The sequence below is a fragment of the Sphaeramia orbicularis genome, chromosome 13, assembly GCF_902148855.1.
Source record: "Sphaeramia orbicularis chromosome 13, fSphaOr1.1, whole genome shotgun sequence".
Classification (NCBI taxonomy): Eukaryota; Metazoa; Chordata; class Actinopteri; order Kurtiformes; family Apogonidae; genus Sphaeramia; species Sphaeramia orbicularis.
Window position 1 is genome coordinate 51,792,930 of NC_043969.1, and position 19,553 is coordinate 51,812,482.

A 19,553-nucleotide genomic window follows, 5' to 3' on the forward strand; every position below is an offset into this window, starting at 1 on the left:
GTCTAGTTTCATTATTAGTTTGTAAAAGGGGCTGGAGTCAATAAGTATACTTCTGTCCATCCTCTTCGAGCGCAGAAAAATTTTACTGATTTATTTTTTTTTTTTGACCATGTTGTATGATTCTTTATCTGATGATTCTATGTGCTCTAATAAAACTACTACTACTAGTGATAATATAATGTGTACTTTACACTGATGTAACGTTTAAAACAATTAACATACTTTTGACAATTGAACAACAACTAGGGTTAAAAAATCAAAATACAGTGTATAAAGGGGTGAAAAGGGAGGAGCATTGATGGACTAAAAAAAACAGGACAAACATTAGCCACATGTAAATACAATAAAAGTGTAGATTAGGCCGATGTCAACACCTTAATTAATAAAATTAATACATTAATCTGCACAAATGATCCATAAAAGTACAGCCCCCCCCCCCCCCCCCCCCCCACCCCCCTCCACCCCCCCCCCCCCCCACCCGCCCCCATGCTGCCCAGATACACCAAATATCAACTGTTTATTTACTAATTAGCATAGCCTGTTGAGGCTAGTGCTAACAGTCCACTGTGTTAAGAATTGACAGTTTAACTGAGGCTTCGTTTCATGACCTATTATCTGAATTTACCTCTGTCTTTCTTGTCTTTCTCCTGTTTTTCCTCCTCTTGTTCTTTTTTCTTCCCTGTGCTCTGGACAGTTTAGTGCAGGGCTCTCAAAATGCATCCTGGGGGCCCAAATGCAGCACACCGAAGGTTCCAATCCGGCCCCTGGGATGAATTTACAAGTGTAAAAATTCCACAGTCCAGGCTGTGGAACTCATTTTAGTTCAGGTTCCACTACAGACCAATATGATCTACAGTCAAATAGTAACAGCAGAAGAACCGACAAAAAGAACGACTCCATATTTCTCTTCTGGGTTTGATTGTGATTAAATATTACACTATGCCTATAAATAATAATAACTTCAAATTTTTGTTTTAGTGCAAAAAATAACATTAAATTATGAAATATTTACATTTACACACTAGTCCTGAAACAATAAAATGTGAATAACCAGAACAAATATGAACAACCTGAAATGGTCTACAGAAAATTAGAGGAAATACAGATGTAACGAAGACAGAGGGACGGACAGAACGTTCCATCCATGTCCAACTGCGTCTTTAACGTAGACATTAACTGGACGTTCACTGTAAATCGAAGCTGAACTGTCAGAATAAGAAGTCGACACAGTTACTGGTACATTTAGTCATTTTTTTATTCCACTGATCATTCTGAAGTACATTTGACACTTTTTGTCCAAAGGGGAGGGGGGTTAGGAACAAAAACTTTAATAAGAAAAAAACTGAGTAAATCCTAATGAGGTTAAAATCAGAGCGGCATCCGGTTTCCTTCCACACTGATTTTAACGGCGTGACCAGTCTTCGTCAGGCGGCGGATATCTGCAAATCTACGCATCTGTTTGTCCACGCGGGACAAGCCCTTCTTCACCGGACCCTGCAGGGACAACAAAGAGCTCATGAGGCATCTGTCGTCATGGTAACCACCAGGCTGACATTTGGATTCATCACAGTCAGGTCTTTTTTTTTTTTTTTTTTTTTAAATTGTTGCCCACTTTCAGGAGGTCATTTTTTTTTCAAGCCTCCGTTTGGACCCCACACCACAGGACCACAGGCTCTGGGACGCCATGTCCGTGTGTGTCCCTGTGTGTCTGTTGTGTCTGTGTGTGTCCTGTGTGCACTTCCGTCTGTGAATCGACTTCAAACCTTCCAAACATTTGATGGAAAACGCCAAATGTTTGTGCTTTGGAACAGAACGATCCGTGTATCATTCATTCTTTTCATATTTAATTGAGAATCCACAATCAGAAAACAAAAAAAGAGTCATTTCAATATTTATGTACAAATCAAAAAATTTAAAAAAAGTTATTTTAATTCTTAACATGTACAAACAAATTAAAGACCAGAAATAATCAAATGGACCAAATGTGGGGTTTCATATTGACATTTTTGATATCTTTCTGTCAGGTATTAACTTTTTGTTATTAGAAAGAGAAAACGAAAAAAAAAAAAAATCAGCTTTTTAAATTTGGTTCATCTGTTCAGACAGTGAAAAAGAAAAACACCTCAAAATTCGATTTTAATAATTTAATGCAAAATTTTATGAATCTGGACATCATAGACATGCTCCCACCACAAATGTCTATGAACTGGAAGATTCGTACAAACCCATCGTTTGTAAGAATCTTTGTGACCTCGATGGCATTAGCTCTTTCCTTGAAAATGACAACATCCGGTCTCAGAAAATGAAAAAGAAAAAAAAAACAAAACAAACAGGCGCTTTGGTCAGTTTTTCCATTTCTGTCAGGTAGGATCTTTCTTTTTTTGTTATTAGAAAGAGAAAACGAAAAAAAAAAAACAATCAGCTTTTAAAATTTGGTTCATCTGTTTCTGACGCTTGAAAAAAGAAAAACGCCTCAAAATTTGATTTTAATTCTTGGCTTTTAAAACAAAAATCAGTTAACCACTAGTTTTCCCTTTGTTCTGAAAATAAAATCCAATGACCAACGGTCCACTGACCCCAAATGGACCAAATGTGGGGTTTCATGTTGACATTTTTGACATCCGATTTGGTTTGACCCGTAGTATCCTGACTCTTGGTGTGTTAGTTGCAGTGTCTCTAGCTTGTCTCCCTGGGACCCGCTGTATTAGACTAACAACAACACCTGGAAGATCCTGTCCATTTTCTTCAGTTGTCGCGTCATCCTCCTGTCACAGTAACACGTTTGCTGTCTCTGAATAACACCAAATTCTCCATTATCGCAGAAGCATTAGACAGAATACTAGCAAACCCACCACTGTCCACAACAACACACCAACAAGTCAGCAACTTTGTATCAGACATGAAAAATATCAGCATGAACCCACACATTTGGTCCATTTGATTATTCCAATTTTTAATTTGTGCGTACAATCAAAAGAACCGAAAAACAACTCATTTTTGATTTGGACATGAATAATGAAATAAGGAGTCAATTTTTTTTATTTTCCAAGTTGTGGATTCTCAGGTGATGTGAACAGAACTGACCCAACGGGTTCAGAACACGTCCCAGCGGACTCACAGCGGCGGTGCCGGGCACCTCCATGCTGGTCAGGCCTCACACCATGCAACAGGAATTACTGCCCCCCAGAGGCGCCGGGGCTACTACAGGGGCATTCTGTTGCCCCTCTATGCTGATCTTGACTGCCCCTGGGACGCCCCTGTTTCCTCTGCTCTGCAAAGCGCCGTTTGTGCTTCTCCTGGAGACTGATGCCTTTCTTATAGGCGCTCTAACAGAGGACCAATCACAGCTCAGCGCTCAATTCAACTATTTAGAAGGATTTATTTAAGTATTTTTGAATTCACCATCTCATTTATTCAAGCATCTGCTAACTTTGGAACTCATTTATTCATTCCTTTCTTTAAACGTACACTTAAAAATGTCATTATATTATGTACAAGTGTGTGTGTGTATATGAAAAGTTAATGCAGACCATTCTTTCTGTTCGACTACCTACTTCTAACTTCAGTGGAACAACATCTTAAAAATCACTCTACAGTGGTACCTTGACTTACAAGTTTTCTGAGTTACAAGTCGGCGCTTGGTCGATTTTTTGCTTTGAGTTGCGAGTCAAAATCCGAATTACGAGCGATCTCCAGATACGCCGCAGCTCATTCGAACCACATCCAGCCAGCATCCCATGTCTGGTTCACACAGGTTCCACTAATGTTCTCATGGATACAGTCCTACGGCCCAGGTGCCAACAGCTGGTGGATGTGGGCGTGTCCCCAGGTCCACATCTGTCTGGTGGATGTGGGCGTGTCCCCAGGTCCACATCTGTCTGGTGGATGTGGGCGTGTCCCCAGGTCCACATCTGTCTGGTGGATGTGGGCGTGTCCCCAGGTCCACATCTGTCTGGTGGTGTTGTTGATATGTTTGTTTACTGTACACGGCCCACCCCCATTTTTTTTAAGTCTTTTTTTATTGAAATTAGATCAATGACAACATAAAAAAGTCACTACAGCGTTCAATATGTGATGTCAAAATAAGAACATACACCTGCACTGTACAAGTACACGCACACAAAAAACAAAGAAAAGAAAAAAGGGGGGAGTCTGCCTCCTTATTAATAATTAAAGTAATTTATAAAGGGCTGCCAAAGTGAGTAAAATAACTTAACGTTATCTTTTAGTGAAAATTTGATTTGCTCCAAATGTAAGTGTTGCATAATATCTTAACAAAGCCTGATGAGTCGGAGGATTTTTGTTCTTCCAATTTAACAGAATAAGACGTCTGGCCTATAATGTCACAACCACGCTCATTTTTAAAAACCCCCAGCGCGGGGGTCGCACACACAGTCCGTCATCAACACGTCCCACCTTGGTTGGAACCAAGGTTATAATAGTTTTGGATTTTTCATTCTAGTTTAGTTCTGACTTTTTTATCCTCTAATTGAGTTTTAATTTGTTTTTAGAGCAGGTTTGCTAGTTTTTATTAGTTTTCTTTTTTTGGTAAATGTTTAGTTTTAATTTAGTGGTGTCTGTTTTCTTCTCTCGTCGTATTCAAATAAATCCCAGACAGGACTCTGCTGCTTTCTCCCAACTTTAGTCTCCATGTTTCCAGGTAGAGTGGGGACCAGAAGACGACTGGAAACCACAAGTGAACACAAGTGACGGACCTTGAAGTACCGTACGGTGTCGCCAGCTAAAATTGCTAGAGTGAAATTAATTGATTTCGTATCAATCCAACATTGACAAAGACGAAAACGAAGGGAATTTTATCCATAATTTTTATCTGTTTAGTTAGTTTTGTAAACACACAATACAGTTTCAGTTAGTTATCATCTTTCTTTTAATTATAGTTTTTATTTATTTTAGTTAACGAAAATGTTTTTTCAGTTCTAGTTTTCCTCAGTTCACTAGTTTTCGTTAACGATAATAACCTTGGTTGGAACCAGAGGTGTTCCTTTTCCATAGCGCTCCCGAATCCTGGTTCCACCTTTATCAGGGCTCTGTTCCTACCTCCAGAGGAGGAACCAAATGATCTATCATTTCATTTACGCAGACGACGGAACAGATGAAAGGGGAATATTCCAGAACACCCGTGGAAAAGGGGCTTTTGTGGACGTCATATGACACAGACAACACGCTGAGCTTTCGTTGTTATAAATTATCTATAAATTAGGTGTGAATCTGGGCTGGAACAGATTAAGGACAGTTCAGTTCAGTTCAATGGTGAAAACTGATTCCACATATGAGCAAATTGAGTTACGAGCTCAGAACGAATGAAACTCTTTAGTCAATGTACCACTGGATGTGCTTATAAATGTGAACCTTTCATCCTCTACTTGGAACTGTTTAAATAACTGTATTTTCTGTAACATTTCTATTGAATTCATGTCTAAAGCTTTGATTGGTTGAGACTGTCCTGTCTTTCATACTCACCCTGTTGGACTCCATCTCTACGTTCCATTTGGGTCGAACCACATAGTCTTTATTGGAGGGCATCGGTACCCGGGCCCGGGCACAGAACCCAGGGTCTCCAGGTCTCAAAGCTCTGCAGAGATGGAAAAGACAACCCCTTAGAACTGACTGGTTCATGTTGAATAGAAACATAGTAGATATCGGACTTTAACCCTTAGGGGTCTGAGCCTATTTTGGCTGTTTTTGAGTTCTTTTGATTTTGCCTTACATACTATGTAAATAAATATTTATTCTATCTTCATCCATCTCATCTGCCTATTATTTTTTCACTTTAACCTACTGTATCAACACAAAAGGACAAAAAACACACAGAAAAGATAAAATCTGATTTGAAAAATTTATATAATTTAATGCATAAATAACACAAAGATGCTTAAGGAACCTTTTCAAAGCCTTTAAAAGGGAATATTGGTTCCAAATATTAGGTACATAAAATTAAAATTGTAATACATTAAAACTAAACTCAAATATTTGACATAAAAGCAGATCTTTACATAGGTGTCTTCTCACCCCTGTTCAAACTGTCATATCTCCGGTTGTATTCACTCTATCAACATCAAATAAAAAGTGGGAGTGTTTCAAGTCCACACTTTCGAATGCAGTTGTCCCCAGTGGTCTACATGACCGACTTCTGATGCTACGACGGGTTGAAAATGTCATGTGATTCAGTCACAGGACCGTGACCGTGAACTCCTAAGGGTTAAAACCTGACAGGTCAGAACAGATGGATGCAGTTATGGTCAAATGTCTTTTTGTTATGACGTTAACCTTCTATAAACCTAAAGTCCAGTTGAACGTTTGTGGTTTTCATTTAGTGAACTTAGACACAGAAGTGGAAGAAGCCAATGAAAACATTTCTATTGTCCCTGTACGTGAGGGTCCTGTTCTATTACATATAACAATAGGTTTTAAACATCCTGGATCTGATGGTATACAGGTTCCACTTCTAATTCCTTCATTTAGTTCTAATGAAGCTGCATTTGAGTGGTGACTAAACTCAGAATCCAAACCAACATACTTTTCTTCTCCGGTCAGCTGTTTCTCCAGGTCTCTCCGAGGCGTCTGTCCACACCGAACTAGAGCAGAGAACACAAATGTCCAGTTTATATCAGGATGTATTTACCGAGCAAACACAGAGACAAGCCCAGTCCATCAGATCCATAGGACAGAGTCTGAGGACGAACATCACAGAGGACAGCAGAACCACATGTCCATGCTGTTATGAACACTGTGCACTCAGAGCAGTTAGTCACGTAGCAGAGTTTACCCACAATGCCTCCAACATGCCAGTAAACCTACCTCTGCTTCAGCTAAAGTCAACACAATCTAACTGGTCGCTTCAATTAGTGCGTCTTCTGTCCAAGCAGCAGCGTTTTCTACTGGTCCACACAGACCCAGGTAAGAAAAGGGCTTATTGCATGAATATTAGCGGTGAAAACTGAAATACAATGACGAACAAATCTGTGTATCATTGGTTCTTTTCATACTCTGAGAATTCACGATCGAAAAATGAAAAAATGACTCATTTCATTATTAATGTACAAATCAAAACAAAAAATGACTTGTTCATCATTCTTTCAATTGTACGCACAAATTAAAAATTGGAAATAATCAAATGGACCAAATGTGGGGTTTCATGTTGACATTTTTGATATTCGATTTGGTTTGACTCGGTAGTTCCTGACTTCTTGGTGTGTTAGTTGCAGTGTCTTCTCCTTAGATTGTCTCCATGGACCCACTGTATTAGACAAAACAACAATACCTGGAAGATCCTGTCCATTTTTTTAGTTGTCATGTCGTCCTCCTTCACAGTAACGCATTTGCTGCCTCTGAATAACACCAAATTCTCCATTATCACAGAATGCATTAGACAGAATACTAGCAAACCCACGACTGTCCAGAACAACACACCAAGTCAGGAACTAATGGGTCAAACTAAATCAGATATCAAAAATGTCAACATGAAACCCCACATTTGGTCCATTTGATTATTTCCATTTTTTAATTTGCGCGTACAGTCAAAAGAATGAAAAACAACTGTTTTTTTGATTTTTGATTGTACATGAATAATGAAATATTGAGTCATTTTTTCCATTTACCGTTTGTGGATTCTCAATTGAATATGAAAAGAACGAATGATACATGGATTCAAAACAACTAAAAAATAACGTATTAAAAATTACAGTGAACGATGCCACATGAACAGAAAAGAAACGAACAGCACATACATTCAACGTCAGTTTCTTTCCATGGTGATGGTTCACGTTTTAGAAACCACACCCATGTCATGCATTCTGTCATCGGACCATTTTCAGCTGCTGTAAACCAAGACTTTACTCATTAAACTTGAAAAACTCAGACTACATTTAAAATGACAGAAAAACAACCAAACCTAGTCAAGTCCAGAAACTAAACTAGTTAAGCATCGATGAAACTAATGAAAAATACAAAATGAGTCGTTTCCAGAAACTCCACTGTGTTTTTGTTTCTCTGACGTCTTGTTCCAGTTCTAGTTGCTCATAGTATTTATTTATTTTAATCAGACCAGTTCAACCTGAACTCATACACTGGAGGTTATTCAGCCTGCAGACGCAGATGCAACCATGCAGTTCAATGACTGAACCTGATTGGTGGAGAGAAGACGTCGGGTTCCTCCGACCTCTCCACCTTCTGAGGCTGACTGGGGGGTGGGGGTGGGGGGTGGGGGATGAAATGAGGCAGATGAGGAAGGATGAACAGAACAGAAACAGAAAAGGCTGGAAGGACAAATGTAGCAGGTGAGGATGAGGAGACGATGAAGACAACCAAACGGAGGACACGTCTGTTTTCCATCCTGAACTAAGAACTAAACAGACCCCGCTCTCAGTTGTTCCTTTGAAATGATGCTTCAGCTCCAACATTTGGAATCTGCACATTCAGCCAGAAACCTGTTCATTTTACACCACGTTCAGACAGAGCGTCTAAACGCACCATTTGGATTTATGGTCAAATCTGAGGTTATGATAACCAGTCAGTTTGATGGGTACTTTTTTCTACTAGTGTTAAAGGTGGGATAGGGGATGTTTTCCTGGAACATTTTTACTATATTGCTTAAAAGTGCTGGAGACTTTCGTGATCAATTTTTCATCAAATCTGTAAAACCTCAGTCATGTCCTCAGTATCACAAATCTGTAAGTCTTTCTGTGATTACTCACCTGAATCTCTTGCATCACGGTGAACAATTTTGACGTGCCATCCACCATAAACTAACCATGTGTTAACATTCAGAGCCAGTAGAGTAGCCACTCGGGTATCTTCAGAATTTTGTCGCAACGTGCATTGTGGGAAACACCGGTTCGCACTGCTGTCTGGCAGCGGCAGCTGCTACAGACGATGTGGAAACAGCAGGAGCTCCCTTCCTTCTATGAATATTCCTCCAGCCATTTTCTTGTTTCAGCTGTTTCCGCGTTGTGTTTCATTCATATAATATCATATGCTTGCGCTGCTAGGCGGCGGCGCGAGCCTTCGCTTCCCACAATGCATGTCACAACAAATTCCGAAGATGCCCGAGTTACCTCCTGACTCTGTAAACACACGGGTTTGTTTATGGTGGATGGGACGTCAAAATTGTTCACTGTAAATGCAAGAGATTCAGGTGAGTAATCACAGAAAGACTTACGGATTTGTAATACTTAGACTATGACAGGTTTGACAGATTTGATGAAAAATTGGTCACGAAAGTCTCCCACACCTTTAAAATCCCCTTCACACCCGATTTCAACTAATTAATTAAATGCTCTAACACAACAATAAAAAATTTTAGTCACCTGTAGAATGGACAGGACTGAAAAAAACACCATCCAATCATTTTAACCGGCCCATCGAAATGACTGAATGGTGATACGTCTATCAAACTCAACTGACATTTGTACTCTAGAGGTGTGGCTTGGGGTGGGGGGGTGTTTGAAGAAAGAGGTTTGGACTTTTGAGTTGTGTATTTTCAAAATGTAGCTTGCTCGAACTGTTTTTCCAGGATCCCCTACCCTACCTTTACAAACAAACATTCCTGCTGCTTTTCCAGACCACTGGACCGCTGACCTTTGACCCTTTGTATAAATACACTGGCCGGTTGATACCGGGTGGGTTCTGGTGTTTTGGGTTTATGCGGTACCTTAAACGTCGTCTCTGAGGCATCTGCTGGTCCAGATCCCTCTGCTGACGCTCCTCCCTTGTCATCCCTTTATAGTTGGACGTCAAGCCAAAGATGGGCCGCGACCACTCATCTAAACAACAAACAAACAACAACAAACGCACATCCATCAGCTGGGCTTAGACACAGACCACAGGTCAACAACACCTGACCTGGATATTTCAGCCACAGAGCCAAACAGATTCCTGTTTAATCATCACAGCCCAGTGGTTTTCTTTTGGTCACATGATCGTATATTTGTATTTCCTCTGATACTCACTGATGAGTTTGAGCGCCAGGTCTTTGTTGGTTCGAGACTCTTTGGGATGTTTGTACAGAAACATGACGGCCCGTCCAATCCCACTGTGCTTCAGCGTCTCCTGACTCACACTGGGGAGCTGCACACACGGAATACAGGGCAACACTCAGAACCAGAACCTGATCCTGGACCACAACCCAGACCGGGCCCAGTGTGCACACATACCTCCTGCAGGATGCGGAGCAGCTCCTCCCTGATCCTGAGGGCCGGCAGGGACTTATCAGGGAGGGGGCTGATCCACTCTTTAATGGCTGACATCACACCGCTGTCGATGAATGTCTCCTTCAAGTCCTGCCTGAGGGAAAACCACAACAACGTCAATAACAACATAAACAACAACAACGTCTCCATCTGATGGATCAGCAGGGACCTGATCCAGGACCTGGACCTGAACCTGATCCTGGCCCTGCTGCTCTTGTGTTCTCCACCACCGTGTGCAGACCCTGACCTCAGCTCCCTCACTGTGCTCTTACTTCTTCAGATGCATAACGACCTGTGGCAGCAGTGTGAGCTTCTTCAGCGCTGGTTTCTTCTGACTGTTCAGGGTTCGGTCCTCCTGTGAAAACAGCGGTCAGTTAGGATCCAATACCAGAGCACGTGGACGTTCTGACTGGTTCTGTTGTGAGCGGCGAACCTCGGCGGCTTCGTTCATCTTGGTGATCATGGCGCTGACCACGTCGTCGGCGTCGCTGATGAACGTGCCTCCATCGCGGTGCCGCCTCTTCTTACTGTTCATGGCTTTTCTCCGGCGAGCATGATGTCGAAGTCCGACATGAAACTCATACTGTAACACAACACATAGCAGATGTAAACATACTCTTGTCACATATAAACCCACTCATGTCTCATGTAAACCCACTCATAAACCCACTCATGTCTCATGTAAACCCACTCATAAACCCACTCATGTCTCATGTAAACCCACTCATAAACCCACTCATGTTTCATGTAAACCCACTCATAAACCCACTCATGTCTCATGTAAACCCACTCATATGTGACATGTGAACCCACTCTTGTCCACTGCGGTCCACTCCTTCATCAGAGTCGGACTCCTCCTCCTGCTGGTGGAGCTGCTGCTTGGCCTCCTTCTTGTCGCTCTCCAGATCCTCCTGGTTGAAACCCTGATGAGGAGCACAGACACCATCAGCGTCTGAGTTTTACCCACATGACGTCGACCTGTGAGGTCACACTCACCGTGAACTCCTCCTCCTCCTCGTCTCCAGACTCACCAAAGATGTCTGCAATCATCTTCCTGGAGGAAAACAAAAGTCAAAGGTCACACCTGGATCTTCAAAGCCACTGTTCGTTTCCTCTTATTTGCATCTTCCACTGAGCCTTATTTCAGTATTTTCTAAACCAGTAAATATTAACTCCTAATACCTTTAGGAGCATGTGTACAAATAAAAGGTTCCACTGAATTTGGGAACAGAATTCTTCCATTTTATAATTGTACATTTTATTTAACAATTACAAACCAACCAAACCAAAGTGTCTGCTAATTTAGAAATGACCTCTGTGAAGGAGTGGGACAAAATATCCATATGGTGAACTACCGCGATATTTAGTCTTACGATGGATAATCAATGCGCTCTTGCCGTGTATTGCTTTTTATTATTATTATTATTCAAATCTAGCTGTTATAAAATTCTTTCATGGTTCCTCCTTAGTGAATGGAGTCATTTAAATCCAAAGTGTGGACTGACTTTGTATTTTCTAGTGTGGATGGGACAAAGATGGAGAAAGACTTTGCAGTATGTACGAACTGTCGCACAAAAATACGACACAGGGGTGACACCACCAACATGTACATGAGAGACATGAGATGGTGTTTTCTGAATGAGTTTAAAATGACAATGAGCTCATGAAACAGCGTTGTATGTCACACCAGTTCTAATGGCATTTGGTGTGTTATTCGTACACATTCTCCACCTTTCACGTGTTATTCAACGTCAGTTGACCACACGTCAATGTACACCAAGATCTGCGGTTCACATAACCATAACCCTCAGTGTGGTATTTGACGCATCGGTTCAGGTTGGACAGGGGGGTAATAACAGCATGAACATACATGTGGAAAGCTTATAATGCGTAAAGATAACAGGCTAATTAAAGTGGTGTGTACATTCACACAAGTCATGATATCAGGTGGTTTAAATAGTGTCAGTGTTTGTCAGACACATACAAACATCCTGTTTCCACTTCAGTTCAACTAAAACACTGTCAGTGTTTTTAATCTATATTTTACAGCATAATTTACCCAGAGTACAAACAGTAGTAAACTATGACTTATTTTTTCGGCTGGTTTGTTTTTGTTTCACCCTTATAAACACACAGATATATCGTAGGTTATTAAGAGCAATATATCGATAATCGCAGTAACGCCATATCGACTTATTATCGTGAGCCATGTATAACAGAGTTGGGGAAGACTGCATTTCAATATGCTGCCCCTCTGCATGGAATGTCCTGCAAAACAACCTAAATCCATCTGAACTTGTTACTATTGGTGAATTTAAAGCTATTTTAAAGAGCGTGAAATCAATGAACTTGGTCAATGTAACTGTTTTTAAACGACTAAGTTTTTGTAATATGTCTTGATTATGTCTTGTCATGTCAGAAACTGTGTTCTGCTGCTTTTCTTCGCCAGGTCACTCTTGAAAAAGAGATTTGCAATCTCAATGAGGCTTTTTTTCCCAGGGTAAATAAAGAATATATACATTGCGTATCGTATCGTATGGTGAGGTATCCTGAGATTCACAGCCCAACCTCTGTGTGTTTTATGGTAAACTAAACTTCATCAAACTAAGTTGAAAACTCAGACCTTGAACATGTGTGGAAAAACACTTACTCCTCCTCATCATCCCCAGAGTCGCTGTCACTGCCGAACAGTGCCTTCTCATCCTTCTTCCCTGCCGTGACCTTTGACCTGTCGTCCTCCTCCTCATCCTCGCTGGCTGAGCCCAGTTCTCTCAGTTTGGCAGCGAGGCTCTTATCCGGACCCACGGAGGCGTCACTGTCCGAGTTCTCATCATCGTCCGACACGGCTCGACTCCTCTTCGCTGCTGGACCACCACAGAGTCATGTGACCTCCAACCCACATGCATTGCTCAGATGTTTTCCTAACATGTTTTGGTGTCTGATGCTGAACTCGTGGATGGGTCCATTTAAAGGATGACGCAGAACCACCTGAGGTCTTACCTGGTTTTTCTGTCTTCTCCTCATCCTCGTCTTCACTGTCTGACAGGATGGCCTTCTTCCTCTTAACTGCACACAGAAACATACAGACATTCCAAATAATGGGTGAGGTTGAGTCTGATCCACATAAACAGTGGTATTCTGCTCAGTTGGATCTGGTACCGTCACAGCAGTCAGAAACATGCAGTGCAGTAAACAAACACAAAAACGGGACTTTTTTAGAGAAAAGAAAATAATAAGGTCAAAGTGTAAGTAAAGTGAACATCTGAGTGGAAAACAAAGTGTCCGAACAATTAAATTAAACTCAATTAACCATTTCAAGCTGATCTAATTCTCTATTATTTAACTTATTTTAGTTGTAAAAGCCTGTGGACTATATATGTTTTTATTTTCATTGTTTCCTTTAGTAAATAATACTGAATGCTACAGTTTTTATTTCGAACCAAAACAACAAATCTGTAGCAACTGACCTGGAATGAGAATCAACAAAACTCAAGTTGGGATTTTTTCATCACGATGACAACCATTTGAATTAAATAAAGACGACATTTAATGAGACTTTATTTTACTTCTACAACTTCTATAGTAAGAAATGTTATTATATAGTACTGTATGTATTCATAAAGTTAATATACTTCTACATTAAATTTTAGTCCCCACTCTTCAGGGTTCAAAGTTAACTCTTTAGGATCAAATGCAGGTAAACTGGAAAAAGAAAACTGTACCAGTAAAAACATGTTTACTAACCACACAGTTGAATGTTGGGTTGTGAAACTAAAAAAATTAACATTGACCATATGCAAAATTATCTTTAGCATTGGTTTAAATAAAAAAATATGAATGAACTAGAAAAGCACTCGGAGAGCGCACACCTCTGCCAAGGCAGATCAGTGACGCCCCCCCATCACCACCAAAGTTTAATCATTTGTTCCTTGTGCCAGTATCAACATTTCCTGAAATTTTCATCCAAAACCGTCCATAACTTTTTGAGTTATCTTGCACACGGACAGACAGACAAACCAGCACCGGCAAAAACATAACCTCCTTCGCGGAGGTAAAAATAATATCAGATTTACAACTTTTAGTCTGTTTTTTTTTTGTTTTTTTTTTTAATAATCTCTGATGTTTTCAATGTCCTTAAAGCTGTGTATGACTTTTGTCACCAATTTTTTATCCAATGTGTCTAACCCCAGTCATATCCTCAGTATCACTAATCCGGTAGTCTTTCCGTGCTAACGCACCTGAATCACTTCCATCACGGTGAACAACCTCCAAGTGTACTCCATCACAAGCATCTGTTTGTTTACAAGCCAAACAGAACCAAACCGTCACTTGGGCTTTTTGGGAATTCCACTCAGTCACAGTATGGCCGCAGCAGCAACAAACATGGAAATGGCTTCATTGCTTCTTTCTGCTGCGTGAAATTCCGAACGTCATACGTGGCTTTAATGTGTAATGAGAGTCTTGAATAGAACTGATGTGTGTGTAATATTGAACTGATATGTGTGTAATACTGAACTGATGTGTGTGTAATATTGAACTGATATGTGTGTAATACTGAACTGATGTGTGTGTAATATTGAACTGATATGTGTGTAATACTGAACTGATGTGTGTGTAATATTGAACTGATATGTGTGTAATACTGAACTGATGCGTGTGTAATATTGTAAACGTTGTGTTGTTTTTTTGTGTGATTTCTTGTGTCTGTTTAAAGCTCATAAAGGTTTTATGTAAATAGACTTTGGTTGATGACAGATGTTCTCACTAGAGTTGAGGTTACGGCGTCAGTGAACATGGATGGATGGTTTGTTTGTTTGTACATTTGTTTGTTTATTTTTGGGGTGGGGGGGTCTGCTGGTGTGGGTACCTGGTTTGTCGTCTTCCTCGTCGCTGTCCCTCTGCTGCGTCTCCTGCTCTCCATCACTTCCTGCTGCAGCTTTGGCTTTCCCGCCTTCGTCCTCATCGTCGCTGTCGGACTGCATCACAGCCTTCCACTTGCCCCCTCCTCCTCCTCCCCCTCCCCATCCTCCTGTTTCCCAGCCTCCTCCTCTTCATCAGAGTCTATCTGTGCTGCCTTGCGTCTGCTCGGCATCGCCCTGTCAGAGTCACTGTCGGCGTTGGACTGCCGTTCTGGTGACGCTGCCGCTTTGGCGTCTTCGTTGTCAGAGTCGCTGTCTCCGCCCACTTTGGGCCTCTCCTCCCCTTCCTCCATGTCTGACGTACTTCCCCTGCGTTTGGCGGGAGACGACCCCTCCTCGTTATCGGAAGCGTCATGTTTGCTCGCTGACTCCTCGTTGTCCGATGTGCTCATCCTGCGTTTCGCCGGCGAATCTTCCTCATCCTCCGATGCACTCGTCCTGCGTTTGACCGGAGAGTCGTCGTCGCTGTCGACGGGCCGCGGTACATCCACGTCCGAGTCACTTTTGTCGTCATGTTCTCGTGGCGCTTCGCCCTCTGAGTCGCTGTCGCCCCCCCGCCGGTCTTCATTGTCTGAGCCGCTGGCTCCATCCCCCCGCTGGTCTTCGTTGTCTGAGCCACTAGCTCCGCCCCCCCGCTGGTCTTCGTTGTCTGAGCCACTGGCTCCACCCCCCCGCTGGTCTTCGTTGTCTGAGCCGCTGATGGCCCCACTGGTCTCCATCGTGTGTGAAGCATCTTCATCATTACTGCCCTCGTCCTGTGAACACAAACACTTGTGTAAATCTGGGACTTATTAACGCAGGGGTGTCAAACATGGGGCCTGGGGGCCAAATGTGGACCACCAAAGGGTTTAATCTGACCCATGGGATGAATTTGTGAAATGCAAAAATTAAATTTAAGATATTCACAAGAATATTTGTTAAGGTTTCACATTCAGACCGGTAAAAATATTATCATAATATCCTATAAACACTCATAACTCCACGTTTCAGTTTTGTAAATGTAAATATTTTCATGTAATTTTTCTGAATTTACACTAAAACAAACATCATTTCACAAAAAACGTAAATATCCTGAACAAATATTAAAAACCTGAAATGTCTTAAGAGAAGTCAGTGTAATTGGACCGCTATTCTGTCTGTTATTAAATATTTGTGTCTTTGTAGGTCCACTGTGATCTGTACAGTAGAATGAGCATGTGTAATTGATAAACTGAGGCTGAATATTGGTAAAAGTGCACTTATTGTTTCTTAAGAAATGTTAGGTTGTTCGTGTTATTCACATTGTTTTATCCTCCTCAGACCCAGCTAAAAAAATAAATAAATAAAAACACCTTTCCACTGCAAAGGAAATTCCATAAAAAAATTTTAAAAATTCATTTGAAAAAAGTGTTGCATCACGGTGTTTCCAATATCTGCAATTATTTAATTAAAAAAAGCTCAAACTTGTCCTTTCCTGGGTCTGAGGAGGTTAAAGGACAGTTTGTAGATGTAAACATGTTCATCATGTAAGCACAGTTTGGAGTTGGCATTATTTATACATAATTATGTTATTATTTCACTGGCCCTGCCCACTTCAGACTAAATTCGGCTGAATATGGCTCCTGAACTAAAATGAGTTTGACACTCTGTAATAATGTCTGATTCTGCTGCTTTGGTTCTGATGTATCTGTGACACTGAGGGGCTTCACTTCCTCCTCCTAAATGTGGAGCTGCTGAAGTGTACACATGTGACAAAATAATGTTCTGTGACACTACAACAATTCTCCAAGACACTGTTTAGATTTAATTTAAAAAAAAAACATACTATATGGAAATATTAGTGGCAGACAGATCACTTAAAATGCAGATCCAACTGTTAAATTACATTTAAAATAATAAATCTGAATATTGCCTTGTTTCCAGTATTGTACCAATAATAATAACTCTGGTATCACATCCCCCCCAGTAAATAAGTATAAAATGAATATATAGACCCAAAAATTAAGAATAATCTTTTCATGGAAATCTTGGGTTTACTTCTTTTATACATATTACTTAATGAAACACTGAATTATTACAAACATGCTTCAAAGGTCTTTCATGTCTCTACTCCAAATGTGTATCAGTTCTATTTGTCAGAACCTGAACCTCCACTGGGCTGAAACCAGTTCCTTCCAGTTCACACTGACCTCCGACTGGTGCCGGTCACTCCTCATCTCCTCGCCATCTGATGCCGCATGCTCATCCTGAACTGGAGTGCCCCCCCCATCATCTGCAGAATTATTATCAGTATGTTATTACACTGAATGTAACACCGTCACGAATAGGCAAGTTAGTGACTTTAGCAGATCTTTGACAAACTAACTTGATTAAATCTAAAGTGAAAGTAAAATCCAAAGAGTTCCACAAGTCAGAACAGAACTGGGAAAGAAAGCTTTTCAATGTTCTGGTTCCACTGAATAGAACAGAACCGACAGAAGGAGATCAAACTGAAGAATCTGGTGTGATTTAATCCATTCAAAGTCATTTTAAATCAAAGAGAAAAAATCAACATGGATGTAGATATTTTTATAACTGAATCAGGTTCTGCTTTGAGATGCTTTTAAGGAACATTGTTCTAGTTTTTGTACCTTTTAAATTGTTAATGGTGTTTTATATGCATGTTCTTAGTTTAGTGTTTTATCTATGGTTTTAGAACTGACTTTTATTGTGTTTTATGTATATTTTTAGTGTGGATGCAAGTTCCATTTTGTGTAACTTCTGCTCCTGCTGTCTGGGCCACGACACTCTGAAAAAGACATTTTTAATATCTCAATGAGCATTTTTCCCTTTACATTTATGTAGATTATTATATACGCACTATATACATATATATATATATATATATATATATTATGTGTGTGTGTGTGTGTATATACGCACTATATATATATACATATATATACACACATATATATATATATATATATTATATTATATATATAATTATATATATATATACAGAGAATTCAAAGTATTTTTGAAGCTTCATTAGTAAAATTAACATTGTTTCTATTAAATTTATGTGTAAGAGCCAAACCCTGTGTCTTCATTCATGTTGTGTTTGATAAACTGAAGACTAAAGTGCCTATTAATGGGTTGAGTTTGACTTTCCCCTTCGTCTAAATAAACCCTTTAAAAAGTTCTCTCAGACTTGGAGACAAGCCTGACTGTCTAAGCTCAAAGAGTTTGAAAGTATCATGGAGAATGCAGTAAAGGAGGAATGTCACTGTTTTTCTTAAGAGTTCATTATGGTTGAACACTTGTTACTCTGTTTTATTGTTCGCCGTGTTTGATGGATGTGTTTTATGTAGTTTTTACTTTGTATGGCTGCTACCTTGGCCACGTTTCCCTTGGCAAAGGAAAAGAAAGGACTTCCTGGTAAGGAAGGTAAGGTAAAAAATAAAGAATGAAAGATGACTTTTTAAAGATACATGGATCTCAGATGACAGCAATAACACAAACATATGATCCAACAATATGTACAGGTTTAAGTCCAACCTTAAACATCCAAAGTATAACACACAGGTAAATGCAGCACTACAATGAATTTAATCATCAATGTCTGGTATTAAAACACTACACAATGAGCACTGTGACTTTACGAAAATACTTCACTACATTTACTCAAGTTGAAATTTGGATGTATAATGTTTTGTTGAGTTCAGAGTACTTTTACTAAAATAAACTATTTCAATATATCTTTCACAACTCAAGAGGAAACAACACAGATCCTAAGTAAAGGTTTAAATAGGAAACACACACCAACATGAGCCAAATCCCACTAAGAAACCTGGATTCCATAACCACAAAACTGTCCGTATGAAACATTTTACAAATTAAACACAAACTAAGCTATACATGTCTAAATTAAACAAAGTTATTAACTAAATGATCATTTAAAGCTACAACAAACAGGCTCAGTTAGCATCGCTCATTAGCATGTTATATCGGACACAAAGCACTTTTACCGGAGTGGCTGCCAGACATAAAGTCGTCGTCTTCTCCGTCCATTTAAGGTTGAGATTCAACCCCGTACTACGAAACACCTCTGTGCTTGCTGAAAGTAAAAAGGAAAGCCGTAAAAATAAACGTAGACAAGCTGAAGCCTCGCTGTTACAGCTAACAGCTAAACATAGCAGCCGGAGGTGTTGAGCCAAAATGGGGAAGTCCTCGTCAAATACGCATGCGTGGAGAGTTCGGGCGCTTAATATTTGCGTTTTAAATTTGTTGTTATTTTGTTTTTATTTTTTGTTTTTTTAAATTATTATCATCATTATTATTATTATTATTATTATTATTATTATATTATTATTATTATTAATAAAATATTAATATTTACAGATTACATGTTAGAATCTGTTTGATCATGTGCGTATGCCTTTTCACTGACAACATTATCAAATAT

General features: G+C 40.0%; 1 protein-coding gene across 1 annotated transcript; it reads right to left on the reverse strand.

Moving 5' to 3' along the window:
- Positions 1 to 1,237: 1,237 nt before the first annotated feature.
- LOC115432059 (protein IWS1 homolog) lies at positions 1,238 to 19,320 on the reverse strand. The gene is given in 18 exon segments (XM_030152834.1): positions 1,238 to 1,494; positions 5,482 to 5,593; positions 6,539 to 6,596; positions 8,139 to 8,200; positions 9,671 to 9,782; positions 9,969 to 10,086; positions 10,173 to 10,302; positions 10,481 to 10,563; positions 10,642 to 10,757; positions 10,760 to 10,791; positions 11,022 to 11,131; positions 11,205 to 11,262; positions 12,859 to 13,072; positions 13,209 to 13,274; positions 15,076 to 15,209; positions 15,248 to 15,882; positions 17,296 to 17,378; positions 19,117 to 19,320. Coding segments are annotated over 18 exon segments (2,292 nt in total). The 5' UTR covers positions 19,160 to 19,320; the 3' UTR covers positions 1,238 to 1,368.
- Between the last annotated feature and the right edge of the window lie 233 nt (positions 19,321 to 19,553).